This window comes from Nematolebias whitei, chromosome 3 (genome assembly GCF_014905685.2).
Source record: "Nematolebias whitei isolate Nwh7 chromosome 3, NemWhi1, whole genome shotgun sequence".
NCBI classification, from domain to species: Eukaryota; Metazoa; Chordata; class Actinopteri; order Cyprinodontiformes; family Rivulidae; genus Nematolebias; species Nematolebias whitei.
In genome coordinates, this window is record NC_056500.1 from 17,276,018 (window position 1) to 17,289,009 (window position 12,992).

General features: G+C 39.7%; 1 protein-coding gene across 1 annotated transcript in view; it reads right to left on the bottom strand.

The window, feature by feature from the left end:
• Positions 1-11,441, bottom strand: part of rubcn (rubicon autophagy regulator) — a 20,259-nt gene extending 8,818 nt beyond the window's left edge. Inside the window, exons 1-14 of the mRNA XM_037698046.1 lie at positions 11,023-11,441; positions 9,550-9,703; positions 9,046-9,129; positions 7,566-7,725; positions 7,328-7,434; positions 6,977-7,217; positions 6,036-6,461; positions 4,813-4,908; positions 4,520-4,635; positions 4,219-4,417; positions 3,846-3,953; positions 3,159-3,233; positions 1,446-1,506; positions 1,014-1,146 (exon numbers count right to left, since the gene is read on the bottom strand). Coding sequence (XP_037553974.1) covers positions 1,014-1,146; positions 1,446-1,506; positions 3,159-3,233; positions 3,846-3,953; positions 4,219-4,417; positions 4,520-4,635; positions 4,813-4,908; positions 6,036-6,461; positions 6,977-7,217; positions 7,328-7,434; positions 7,566-7,725; positions 9,046-9,129; positions 9,550-9,703; positions 11,023-11,060 — 1,998 coding nt within the window. The 5' untranslated portion in view covers positions 11,061-11,441. The remainder of the gene's footprint in view (positions 1-1,013; positions 1,147-1,445; positions 1,507-3,158; positions 3,234-3,845; positions 3,954-4,218; positions 4,418-4,519; positions 4,636-4,812; positions 4,909-6,035; positions 6,462-6,976; positions 7,218-7,327; positions 7,435-7,565; positions 7,726-9,045; positions 9,130-9,549; positions 9,704-11,022) is intronic.
• Positions 11,442-12,992: the final 1,551 nt, after the last annotated feature.

Consider the following 12,992-nt stretch of genomic DNA (forward strand, 5'->3'; position numbering starts at 1 on the left):
TATATATATATATATATATATATTTATTTATTTATATATTTATTTATACAGAAGGGGTTGAATAGACTAATTAACTAGTTGATTCTGGGAGATCTTGCAAGTTTTGATATTTCACGTCGACTAGTACCACCCCCCACCACCACCGCGCTGTCCCCAGCCCTATTCCACCCAATCCGCATGGTGGATTAAATAAAATAAAAACTAAAAACAGCAGGCGGTAGAGCTGTCATTTCTAACATGGCCCAGCCTGAGCCAAAATACCAGTAATGTGCTGGATGGGGGCGTGGGTTGGTGTCGGGTTTTTGATTGCGTCAGTAGACGCACGCGGCTGACGATCCAATTTGGATCACCACCAGCTGAAGACATACAAAAAGTCTAGATGGATCACTGCCAGACTCACCTCAAGTTTTCCAGCCCCAGCCACTGTGTCCGCGGATACGTGCGACCATTTAAAAGACCAACAGAAAATAACTAAAAGTCCAGACGGATGGCAGCGACGCAGCTACATGAAGCTTTCCAGCTGCTGCATCCGAAGACGTGCATGGCCGACGACTGTTGATAACTAAAATAACTAATATTATAATAAGGTGCTTCACCACCGCCCACCCCGCTGCCCTCAGTTCCATTCCACCCAATCCATGGTGGTGGATCAAATAAAATAAGGCTAAGAACAGCAGTGCACCCGCTCTGCTGTTCTTAGCCTTATTTTTTACGTGCCGCAGGTTTTTCATTTTTGCAGCTTGCTTTTCCTTTGACTTATTTGCAGTATGTGATAAATTTTAAGAGTATAAATATACGCCCGATGTTTTGTTGTTCTTTTTTTTGTAAATAATAAATGACGCTTTTTTGCTAATATTTTTTTCTGCAAATATGATATAGCGTCTTGAGTTCCTATGACGTCGTCGACATAGACTCGACTTTTATCATGTTAAAGTCGACTTCAAAAAATAAGCAGTCGTTTAACCCCTCACACATATACTGCACATCGAGCTGTTTTGATTCAAACGTTGTACCTTCTGCGGAGCGTCTTGTTCTGGGACCAGCCAGTCGAGCTCTGAAGCTGCAGGAAGCTGCATGCCCTCAAACTGCCTGAGTAAACCCATGGCTACTGACTCGGCTGAGTTCGACTGCAGGAAGGAAGGAGAGCTAAAAAACAAAAAGCATACACGCAACATCAATATTTTTAAAGCATTAGAGTGGTTTTAGGCAGAACTTTGTTACCAATGAAACAAAACAAAATTTCTATCTGTTTCATAAAACAAATAAATATGCTAATAAAAAAAAGAAGCATGGTTCATAGTGGAGCGATTGTTTTGTTTTTGTCTCATTTGTATATTATTCATGAGAGATTTTCAGCTGTGACTGATTAAAGTGGTTGCCTAAAAAAGGCTTATATGCATTGATCTTTGACAGAAAAAAAAAAATCTAGCAAAAATGTTACTCACATGGACTCAGAGCTGAGAAAAGATTTGCCACTGGAGCTCACACTGCGCTTTATATCTGCATCTATAGACGGTGATACAGAAGAGATCTGAACACCTGCGGAGACTGTACCACCCAAACATTATAAAATACTATTAAACATGGAAAACTTGCTATTTTCATAATTGAAAGGCTCATGTAGAACACTAGCAGACAATGTTACTTTAGTTATCCACTACATATGAGTAGCATGCAATTAAAGCCTTTTTTGTGCAAATACGTCATAAACGGCAAGTCAGTAAGATCATAAGCAGAACAAGTTTGGCAGAACAGTCCGCCTGCAGCAGCTTTCCTCTATCACAGGTTCAGCTTTCGTGTTTGTTGGATTCAGAGTCACATCACACTTTTTCTGGGCAATGTGTCAACGCAGAGTGTTTTAGATGTAGAGGTAGTTTTTACTGGTAGTTTTTACTGGTACCATAATCCAAAAGAAAAACAGCTTAGACAGCAGACAAAACAAATATGATTTGGTTGAATTAACGTAGGACTTTTGAGTTTGCACTGATTGTTGATTGCAACGTGAGAAAAAAAAAAAGAAAAAAACTTTAACCAATGCCAGAGGAGTGAAGGTGCATAATTTTCACAGTTAGAGAGTTAGTAGATTTGAGTGTTCTTGAGAAATAATTTATAACTGGTCTCATTCTTTGCAATTCATCACTGCTGTTCTAAAGTTTGCAATAAACAAAATGCAGCAAACTGCAAAATAAAAATAAAATCTATATGTCATCAGGTTTATAAAGCACAAGATCTGCCTGGCCAGGGTTCACTTGGGACTATGAAAAGGAACAAAAAAGTGGAAGGACTATGTCAACAATCACACCTCATTTCCACGGAACATAAAATAATGAATTGGGCGGATAATGATGGAAGCTGATGAAGTTGCAACATGATGCCATTTAATCATCTCCTCCCCTGAGCCTCATTAAAGCCGACAGGTACGGGCACATCCGCCTCCGTGCACCAGCAGAGCTCTGCAGCAGCGAGCAACAAGCAGCAGCACAAACAGCCAAACACACAGTTCAACTCAGAGGAGGCAGCTGGATCATCTCCAAACTTAAAAAAAAAGAAGCTGTGGCAGGTTTTCTCATGTCTTGAATACTAATAATTTATTATAATACAATTTCATTTGAAGTATCCATCTACCTGCTCAACAACTGCTTTAAGTTTACTTTTACTGTAACGAGAAATGAAACCGTACTGGCACAGATTAAAATAGAAACAACTATTGTCCAGTTTGTTACTTCTGATATATTTTACAAACTATCTCAGTTTAATGTTAGCATGTTTAGCTACATTTCAAGCCCAACACTCTGACATTGACTTGCATTTCTACTGAGCCATTTTGTGAGAACAGTTACTTTAATACCCAACCGTCAGTCTTCTACAGACATCTCATCTCATCACAGTAACTAAACTATTAAGTCAAACCTCAACATGATTTTAACTTTTATTTGTAAAATACTTCTAGATGTGTACTGCAAGAGTTAATGCAAGTACAACAACAATCTGGATCAAGAAAACAAGCTGTAAACTTTATGATACATTAACCAGCTGAGAGAGAGATTAAAGGTTGTGTTTTTCAGTTTGGAGCAGAGACGCCAACTTTCTCTCGCAAGATTACGGGCACAGCAACGTGTTCGTGTGAAGCCTCGCCCACAAGTTCAGCCAGCAGGTACCTGAGAAGAGGGAGGCAAGTGACAACGAGAGGCCGTTCTGAGACACCGCCAGCAGGGACTGACCCTCGCAGCCATCTGAGAGACAGAAACCATCACACAACACACACATTTCAACACTCGTCATAACTGTGTGTCAGCTTCAGAGGCCAACAGCTGAGCTGAGAGATTAAAACATGTCAGAATGTTACGATAAGAGAAATACAGCAGTTTTATCAAGTACAAATCGCAGTGCTGAGAATTACTTTCACAAACAAAGACGAAAACCCCTCGCACAAGGAATCCACTTATAACCCGAGTGTTGGCGTAATGCATGTACAGAAACAGTGTTGCTCTGTTTCAGAGGAAACAAACAGCTTGTTATATGACAGCTTTTAAAGTCCAGTACAATTTTAAAAGAAGGAAAACCACATAAATCCTTTATGTGCTCATCACGGTTTTTATTCAAATCTAACTTTTTATGAAAGGAGTCCTCAGACCTCCATGTTTATAAGTTATGGTTTAAAATAAAGCTTTGGATGGTGAGAAGCTGATGTGATTATGAGGTTAAGGTTTATGATTCAAAAAAACAAAACAAACTCATTCACACAGAGAATTTTCTTAACTTTTCTGATGAACATTTCAAGTTAAAATGATAGATCTCTCTCTAAAAAAAAAAAAAAAACAGACTGCGTGGTTCCCTCCGTGTACCTTGTAGTTCGCACTCCTCCACCTCCTCGGCTGAGCCAGAGTCTGACAGGCCCTGGCACGAGCCCTGAGAGCTCCTCCTGGACCCGCCGCTGTCGGTGGAGTGGAAATCTGCACAGAAAGAACGAGTTTAAAAAATATATAGACACAAACTTGAAGCCTAACATTACAAAACATGTTTTATAACTTAAGTATTTTTGTGTCCCTCTGCAAATGTAAACTCTTTTTAATTAAAAAAAAGTAAATCAAAAAGAGATGTCTAGTACCTGAAGGCACATTCACCAGTTAAAGATCCTAAATTAGTAAATAAATATAGATTAAAATGTCTGGATGAGCACACAGGGCGTATGTATGTACGGTGTAAACTACAGCTCACTGTGTTGGGAGGAGGTGCAGGGCGGCAGACGGCTGCGGCGGATCTGTTGCCTGCGCAGGCGGATCTTCTGCTTGAGCTGCTGAATCTCAGAGTCGCTGTCCCCCTCCTCCTCGCCCTCCACTTCCTGACACAGCAAGTTGTACTTCATCAGCTCGATGGCAGCGATCAGAGACTCCGAGATGCTGAAATGAGCGTTCTCCTGCAGAACAGAGAAATCAATCACATCACGCCAAATCCATTTTCAGGGTGTTTAGTGAATCTTTACACAAAAATGACTATAGAAACGCATCAAGCCCCCCACCTTTTCAAGGTCAGCACAGCTGCCAAAGTCCTGCTCTGACAGGTAGCTGATGAGGCTCTGCCCCTTTGAAGGCTTCCTGAACATCCCATCAGGAGCGCCGCCGTTTGGAAACCCGTCTAAAGTGATGAAAACACGTAACATCCCATCAACACATAAAACGCACCACATGTTTTTTTTACTCTGAGGCTTCCCTCTTTAACAATCCTTATCCCGATTCTGGCAAAGCCTGGGCGCCGTCCATGCTAGACCAGTCATTGTGAGTAACATGCATTTAAACACGTCAGCAAACTTACAGGACTCCATGTAAAGAGAACTGGGAGTGCTGGAATCACGGTGCTGAGGTGAGAAAGGACTGTAGTCCGTCATACTGCCGTCCTCATTTGCCGATTCTGAGAAACACAAACATTAAAAGTAAAAAGCTTTTTAAAACTCACTAAAACGGCAGCGTAACCAACGTAAACCGTTTAAAAGGTGAAGCAAACAGGACAAGTTTTGATTTTAAAGTAATCTTTGTGTTAAATAATCCATAGAAATTATTTTCCCGCATACAAACACAAAAATATGGTTGCTAAGCTTTAACTTTGTTACTGCAGAATGCATCAAATCTGCGACTTTACAAGGTTTAATCATTAGTTTTTAGTTTCCCAACTAGTAGCCCAGTGTTCCTTTCTTAAAAATTTCCTTTTTTTTTATGAAATAACTATTTTTATCTTCTGTACATGCAAAAAATACATAAATATGACGAGCACTTGAATGCTACATGATTGTTTCAATGAAAAATGCAGGAAATAAAAAGAGTGCATGAGGGAATAAAAAGACACATTTGACCAACTTGAAATGTGCAATCTGAATAAAATATAAATCTCTGGCATCAGTGATGAGCAAAACACAAGACTGGAGATGAGAAGGATAAAATTGATCGTCATGCAGAGAGAAACAAAATGAGGGTGGGGACGGATCAAGTGATGGGAGTACAGTGAAACTGCACTGCCAACCTGCAACCGGGTCCTCTATTATTATGGTGATTTTTCTGTGGCCACCTCCTTTGCACAAAGAGTCAAGAAGAGAAAAAGAGATAGAGCAGGAGTTTAAACGAGCTGTAAGGAAGACTCAGATCTGAGCAGAAAAAGACAATATCATGCTGGTAAATCTTAAAACCATCATTAAAGAAGACCGACTAGAACCGAAGTGCATCTTACACAACTTAGGGTTTTGTTGCTGTTTGACCTGATATTAATGAATAACTGAGGAGGAAGAATACCTTTAACAAACGGACAAATCTTCATCCTTTCAATGATTACTAATTTCCCATCTTCTTCTGTCATGTAAAAAAAATATGGACTGAAAATTTTAAGGCACCCTGAAGTGTTTACATTAGAATTTTATTATTTTTATCTTTCTTTTTAAACTGGACGATGAAAGTAAAAGCAAGGTGCTACGTAGTGTTCATTTCAAAAAGGGCAAAAACTGTCCACATACTGAAATTATAATCCAGAAACTATCCCAGCTAACTTACCATCCCTGAGTTTTTGATTGATCCCCGTGTCTGAAAACGAGCGGGTGTGCCCCCGAGCCCCCCTCCCTGGCCCCCGTTGACCCTCTGAAAAAGATGAGCGCCTCGGTGGGGTCGGAGCCGTGGAACTGCGAGGCAGGTACTGCTGCTTGGTCCCGTCCTGCTCGCTGCTGTGGGTGGAACCTTGGGAGCCACGGCGATTGCGTTGCCCCAGGTTACCGATAGCCAGATACTCTGGACCATCGTCAGAGTCGCCATCGCACGAGTCCGCAGCCTCGGGCTGAAGCGAAGAGGGTGAGGGAGACTCCGTTAGGGAAAAAGAAGGGACGGACCCCGCGCAAGGAGGGGGTGTCAGACCTTGTTCAATCCCCCCTGATCTGGACACAAACACCCAGGGGTGTTCATGGCTGCTGGCTGGAGAGGTAGTGTCTGCAACACAAAGGAGAGGTTTAAAAAACAAATCTAACAACAACAAAAAATGTGCATATGCAGGTCAAGGTTTTTATTTTTCATCTTAGCATGAAGGTGGTTAAACTGAAACAGATTTGGACATTGACACATTAAACCTGAAATGAAAATTAATTTTAAAAAAAAATAAACAAACTGTTACTAGAATAGTCATCTTGTGACCAGAACTCTGAATTTTCCCTGAACAGAAGATCTTGTCCCAAAACAATCAGTCCTCTGTGTGGTGGCTCAGTCGATTCACACCAACAGTCACGTATTAATGGCAAAAAGTCCAAGTTCTCCGATACTCATGGGAATAATAAAATAATGACCAACTTGTTTTTCAAAAAGCTAATTATTTCACTGCATCACAGAAAACAAGTTAAATTAGACAAAACTTAAAAGACAAAAATCTATTTAAGGAACGAGCATCTGAACATCTGAATCAGAACAAATAAGTTAAAAAAACTAATAAAGAGAATTTATTTTGAGCCTACTCTTGTTATTGATGCTTTCCTCGCTTGTGTGATGGGATCTAGCTGTGTTGGTGTTGGTAGGTTTGTGGTTTCGGGCGACAGTATCTCGCAGAGAGAAGTTAGACGTGGCGAGTCTGCGGTTCAGAGAGTCTCCTCCGGGAGTCGTGTCAGCGTTCCTCCAGGTCCCACCGGATCCCGGCAGAACACACAGGCTCTGGCTCTTCAACAGACCCACACATAGTGAACCCTTCAGAGGGGACAGCTGGGGAGGCAACAGAGAGCGGTGAAGAACTGACTTGATGTTCCACAGTCAGCATTCAAGACTTGACATCGACGTTGACATTTTTAAACACAAACGTGTGTAAAACCCACCCCAACTGTGTCTACTTGGGCCAGCAGTTTGGGGTTATTCTGCTCCACCGCTTCTAAACACTGAAACATGGCCGTCACATGAGGCTCACTCAGGAGGAAGGAATCATCTAAAACACAAACACAAGATAATAATCAGAGAAAGTGAAGAGAAATCACATGAAATACTTTGGAATAGGAAACAAAAAAGGGCTGTATTTGATTTGTTCATTTCTACCTGGATTACTAAGCTAATACTCACCATTATAAAATTTAAGTGCATTTCCTCGATGTCTGAGCAGCGGTTTGAGCTGAGCTGAGAGCATGTGAACTTGTAAGCTATGAAGCAGCCAGCGCTCGGCCTTGTAGCTTTCCCCAGCGCTCTGTATCCCACTGCTCAGCACCGGCTCCAGGTGTCTGAACTGAAGACAGACAGAAAGACAACACAGACGTGACAAAAGCGCCAAAAAGAACTAGAAAGAATCAGACAATTTCTGACAGTTATCTGAGGATTAACAGGTAAACTAAGCGTTTGGCAGCACCATTTAAAAAGGACAAAAAGCAACGCAGTGCCCAAAGCGCATCATATGATCCTTACATCACAGTTACATAACGGCTGCAGTCTGTCAGCACAGCAAGGATCAGGATAATTACAGCTCTCAACCTGTTGTTGAAAGAAAATCCTGCTAAATCTTGACAGAGCACATTGTGACTCAAAGGTTCTCAGTGTTCAACATTCTTGTTTCAGAATGAAAAATCAACATGGCAAACAGCAGATAAAAACTATTTAAATATAAAGAATGGGTTAAACTGATATTTTCTTTTACCTCCCTTATAAGTATTTCAGTTATACTCATGTGTATAATTTTACCCATTCATGAAAAATGGTTTATTGAGACACAGGAGGGCTCTTGTTTAATCTCTATAAACAGAAAAACGTTTATGTGTTTTTATTCCATGTGACATGTCCTGCAGCCTTGTACATTTATAGTTCTTAGAGAAATAACAAAATAAAAACGGTTTTCTAGGCTGAAACTTCAGAGGCTACTGAGCTACTGAAATGTTTGACATTTACTCAGAATTGAGAGATGTAGTGAGACGAAAACTAACGGGTAAATTTAAAACTGGAGCTAAACACAAACGGTTAGATTAGGTAAATTAAAATACAGTCGTTTCTCTTTTTAAACAAACTTTATTATCTAATAGTGCAGTAAATTTTATTTAAAAGTAAGTAATCTTCCCCAAAACAAATACTTGATCACAACAACAAACTAATACATACAGCTGGAATGTTACAGTCACCACAATTTTTACGTCAAAAAATAATAAACACAACATTAAGAGTGACAAAATTGCTCATTTTCTTGTAGTGTGTAATTAATGCACCATACGACTAAAAGAGGGCAGCATACATATCTAATTTCACGTGTACAGTATCCTGTACACTGATCCTTTTGCCACAATTCTGCATGTTTGAAATGCTTCACTGCGTCAGCATAACTGGTTTCAAATGCTGTTCCGTTAACAGGCTTCTGCTAAACTTGATTAAATCTGCTGAGGTAATTTATCTACTTGAATCATGTGTGATGGAGCGGGAAGCATCTAAAGCATGCAGAACAATGTAATGTGCTCTAAAGACTGCGGTAAAATGGTTTAAATTCCAACAGGGTCAAAATGCTTTGAAGAAATCCAAGCAACAATAGAGGGAAGAGTTAATAATTTCCTTTGACAGCCAACTGTACCTGTTCAACATGTGACGCAAGGTGGGGGCTGATGTATCGAACACACCAAACAAAGGGCCAGTAGTCACGTCGCTTGAAGTACACCTGCAACAGAAAGTCAGCTGCCTGTACGCCCATTTATAACCAAAAACAATCACGTTTTTTCAAACAAAAAGGGGACTTATTAAAACTTAGATTAGAATGTTATATAATTAGTCTGAAGTAAGGGATCATTTTTGACCATATGCACACAAAAAAAAAGATTTGTTTGTAATGTGACAGAAAACTATTTTTCAATAAAATGGTGCAAAATATGGTTTAATAGATGGAGTGAGGACAGAGGATGCAGAGAACAGAGTGAGATGGAGGAGGATGACTCGCTGTGGCGACCCCTGAAGAGGGAAAAGCCGAAAGAAGAAGAAGAAGAAGATGATAAGATTTAAGAAACAAATAGTCAGTGATCAGTTGAGGATGTAAGCAGCTCATCCTGGGGAGAGAATAAAAAGTGCAACAGTGTGCCTTTACCTGCTCGTTCTTCAGTCCATGGCTGAGGATGTTGTTCATGTCCTTGTGCAGGCGCTGCAAGCCACCATAACGTGACCATACATTGGGGTTGTTGGTGGACAAAAGACCCTCCACCGTGGTCTTTAAGCTGGACAGCAGCTTCCAGTGTTCCCTCCTGAACGCAAACACTCAGAGTCAGAGTCTCTTTATTGTCATTCGCACCTCATGTGGTGGAGCGAAATTATGTACACAGGGTCCCAGTTACATCCAACAATAAAATGTATAAGAAAAACAGTAATAACATCTAAAATATGAACTAAGAAAAACATCAACTAAATATACACCAAGCACTCATAACATAAAAACATTGAACATCAGCATGGAACATCAAACAGGAAGGCAAAGACGGGAAACAATGAGTATGAAAGTTTGTAAAAAATGCTTTTGTCAGCAGAGCGATTGCATGAATCAAAACGTTTTCCCAACGAAGCTCTGAAAATCCACTCCTCAGCAATTCATCGACTAACCAGGAACGCTGACAATCAAAGTCGGCTGCATCACTTTGTCCCATCATATGAATGAATGTACTGTCCCACTGTTGCATATGAAATGATTACAAACGATAAGACTGAACTTTGGCAAAACAAAACCAAAATGATAACAAGTCACATCGGAGCCATAGAGTGATTACTTACATTCTTTTGTACACTATCAGATAAGAGGTCAAACTAAAAAATCTAGTAAGATAATTACAAGTGGTGAGTGTGCACAAGGCCACATTTATGAGCACAGGACTGAATCTGCAGTGGGAAAGAGACACTAATCAAATCACATCTTAAAATCGATTTAAAGTTTGATAACATTCTTTGCATTCTGCAGTGCATGCTGCATTCAGGTAACAAGCTCTCTCAAAAAGGTTCAACACTGTGTACTTATGCTTGCAAGCTTTAGTTCTTCTTAAACCCCAAGCCTGATTTGTTTACACTAACAGCACACTTCTGCTAATGTTCAATTATGTGCTAAACTGTCTGTGAAATGGGCTAAAGCAAATACTGACGAAATAATCAGTGTATTGTTTCATTGCATAGAGACAGGAAAGCATTATTTGACAGCTAGCGTTAGCTGTTAGCATAACCTAAGTGGCTAAGTTGTCATTTACTACGTGATAAAACTAATATTAAATGTTCGGGTAGTTGCAAAGGTGCATTTCAATTAAATTCAACTGAATTTTAAATTAGTATAAATAATTTACAACATCCGATAAAGCTCGACAATGCAGTACTGTGTATGTCAAGTTTTTAGCCTAGCCTAGCGTCCTAGCTAGCATCTCTTATTTTTCCTCAGTTCTTGGTTCCATCTTATTAAAAAAAAAAAACTGCTGGCCTTATTTGATTTAGGAGCGGGTTCTTAATGATAGCGGTTTTTTTTAATACTGTTTATTAATGGAGAGCCATTAACCCGGGGGTTAATGAGCCCTCGGCTGCTGTCGCCTACCTGAGCTCCTCAGCCTCTCCCTCCGCCGCAACGTCCATGTCCTCCGGGACGAACCGATTTCTTAACACAGCCGCCAGTTTTCCAGCAAACCCCTTTATAATACTGTGTCCAAAGGAGTTTTATCTAAAAAGTAGGGTTGCTGGGAAAAGTCTCTTGGACTTTCAACCTTCCGCCATGTCCCCGCTGTGTCCGAGCAAACAGCGAAGGCCGCATCAGCAGCTGAACGACAGAAAGTGGGCGGTGGAAGCCGCTCTGTCCGCTTTTAAACTACAACACAGCCCTAAAGATTCAATAAAACCTCAACTATTATATTATATAACTATTATACCTCTATACTATAAATGCAGTCGATGTGAGTGCGTTTTCCTTCGCAATCAGTAAATGAAGGAGAGCAGTAAAGCCCTAGAAGCCGCGTTATAACTTCCACACGGATGTGCTGCCCCCTACTGGTCAAACCTTGTACTGTTGCAACCTGTTCAAATGTTCCACAGCTACATTTATAAAACAAAAATAAATAAAACAACAAAATTGAGCAATAATGAACAATAGAAACACATATATGCACATATAATTCATACAAATAAGACAATGCCTACAAGAATGTATAGGGTGGAGGAAAAGCATTGTTATAACATTATTTGTTATTGTCTTTAGAAGCATGGTGTGTTTAAGGCACTCTTTGCAAACTATGAAAACAAACTTAAAAACGGTTGCCTTAACTACATCAATCAGTGCAGTTTAAAGCATTTACGTCAGAGGTTTTCCAGATATGTCAGTATAAAATTCTGAAATGCAGTTATGCATTCAATATAAACAAAGTACTTTTATATACTTATTTTCTGAGATATATTTTGTATCATTACATCAAAATTGACTGACTTCTTGAGCCCAAATTGCTCCCCCATGGACATTGCCACTGTTAACTTATTTTCAGTCACTGTGGCTCTTTCTGTTAGTAAACAAACTAATATGCTACTTGGCAGCCAATGTCCAATTTACATACAAGTTCTTAATTTAAGGTCACATTAATCATTGATGCGAGTGGATTTTGTTTTATTTTACGATTTTTATTTTTATCGGTTCGAAGTGAGTGCCTTTAACCCTTAAAAATAACACTTTGAACTTTGATACTTTCACTCAAAAACTAAAAATTATCAAATTAATTAACTTTTTTAATTTCTGTAGACAAGTCTACAAAAAAAAAAACCCACAGGATTCTGAAGTGTGGATGTACTTTCACTTTTTGACCACACGAGGGCGCCATTCTCCAGAGTTTTTTAAATACACGTAAAATGAGCCTGTTGTGCCAGTTTAACCGTGAACTTGTAAGGAGGGGTTGTAGATGACTAATGGGTTGTGTTTGTCACTAAACAAAAGTACACAGACACATAAATAATGTCAGCAGCAGAAATAACAGTCTGAATGGAGTAAAACTTATTTGTGAGAATATTAGACCCAAGCTTCTTTAAGGCGATTCCTTGGAATGCTGTACTTCACGATCACTACTCTCAGGAAATGTGTCAAATATTTTTGACGCTGTGATTTATCATTCTTGAGTTGGTTATCTAATTCTTTGGGCTTCAATAAAAAATGCTATGACACATAAAAAAATAATAATTTTATGTGTCTACTAGATGTTTTACACCCATATACAATAAAAACAGTGATGTATGGCTAATGTGTTGAACAAGCCCTGACTTTTGTCACGTACTTAAAAAAAGCTCCAGGGGTCAGAATGTGTCAGGACACGTCAAGAATAAAGGTATGGGGAGGGAGGAAACGTTGATTTATTCTTGTCTTTATTCTTTTCTTTTCACTCCTCATTCATGATGTGGACTTTACAGAAACACAGTGACGTTTAAAACACTCCCCCATACTTACCCAACTCCACTGGTGTGTGTGTGTGTGTGTGTGTGTGCGTGCGTGTGTGTGTGTGTGTGTGTGTGTGTGTGTGTGTGTGTGTGTGTGTT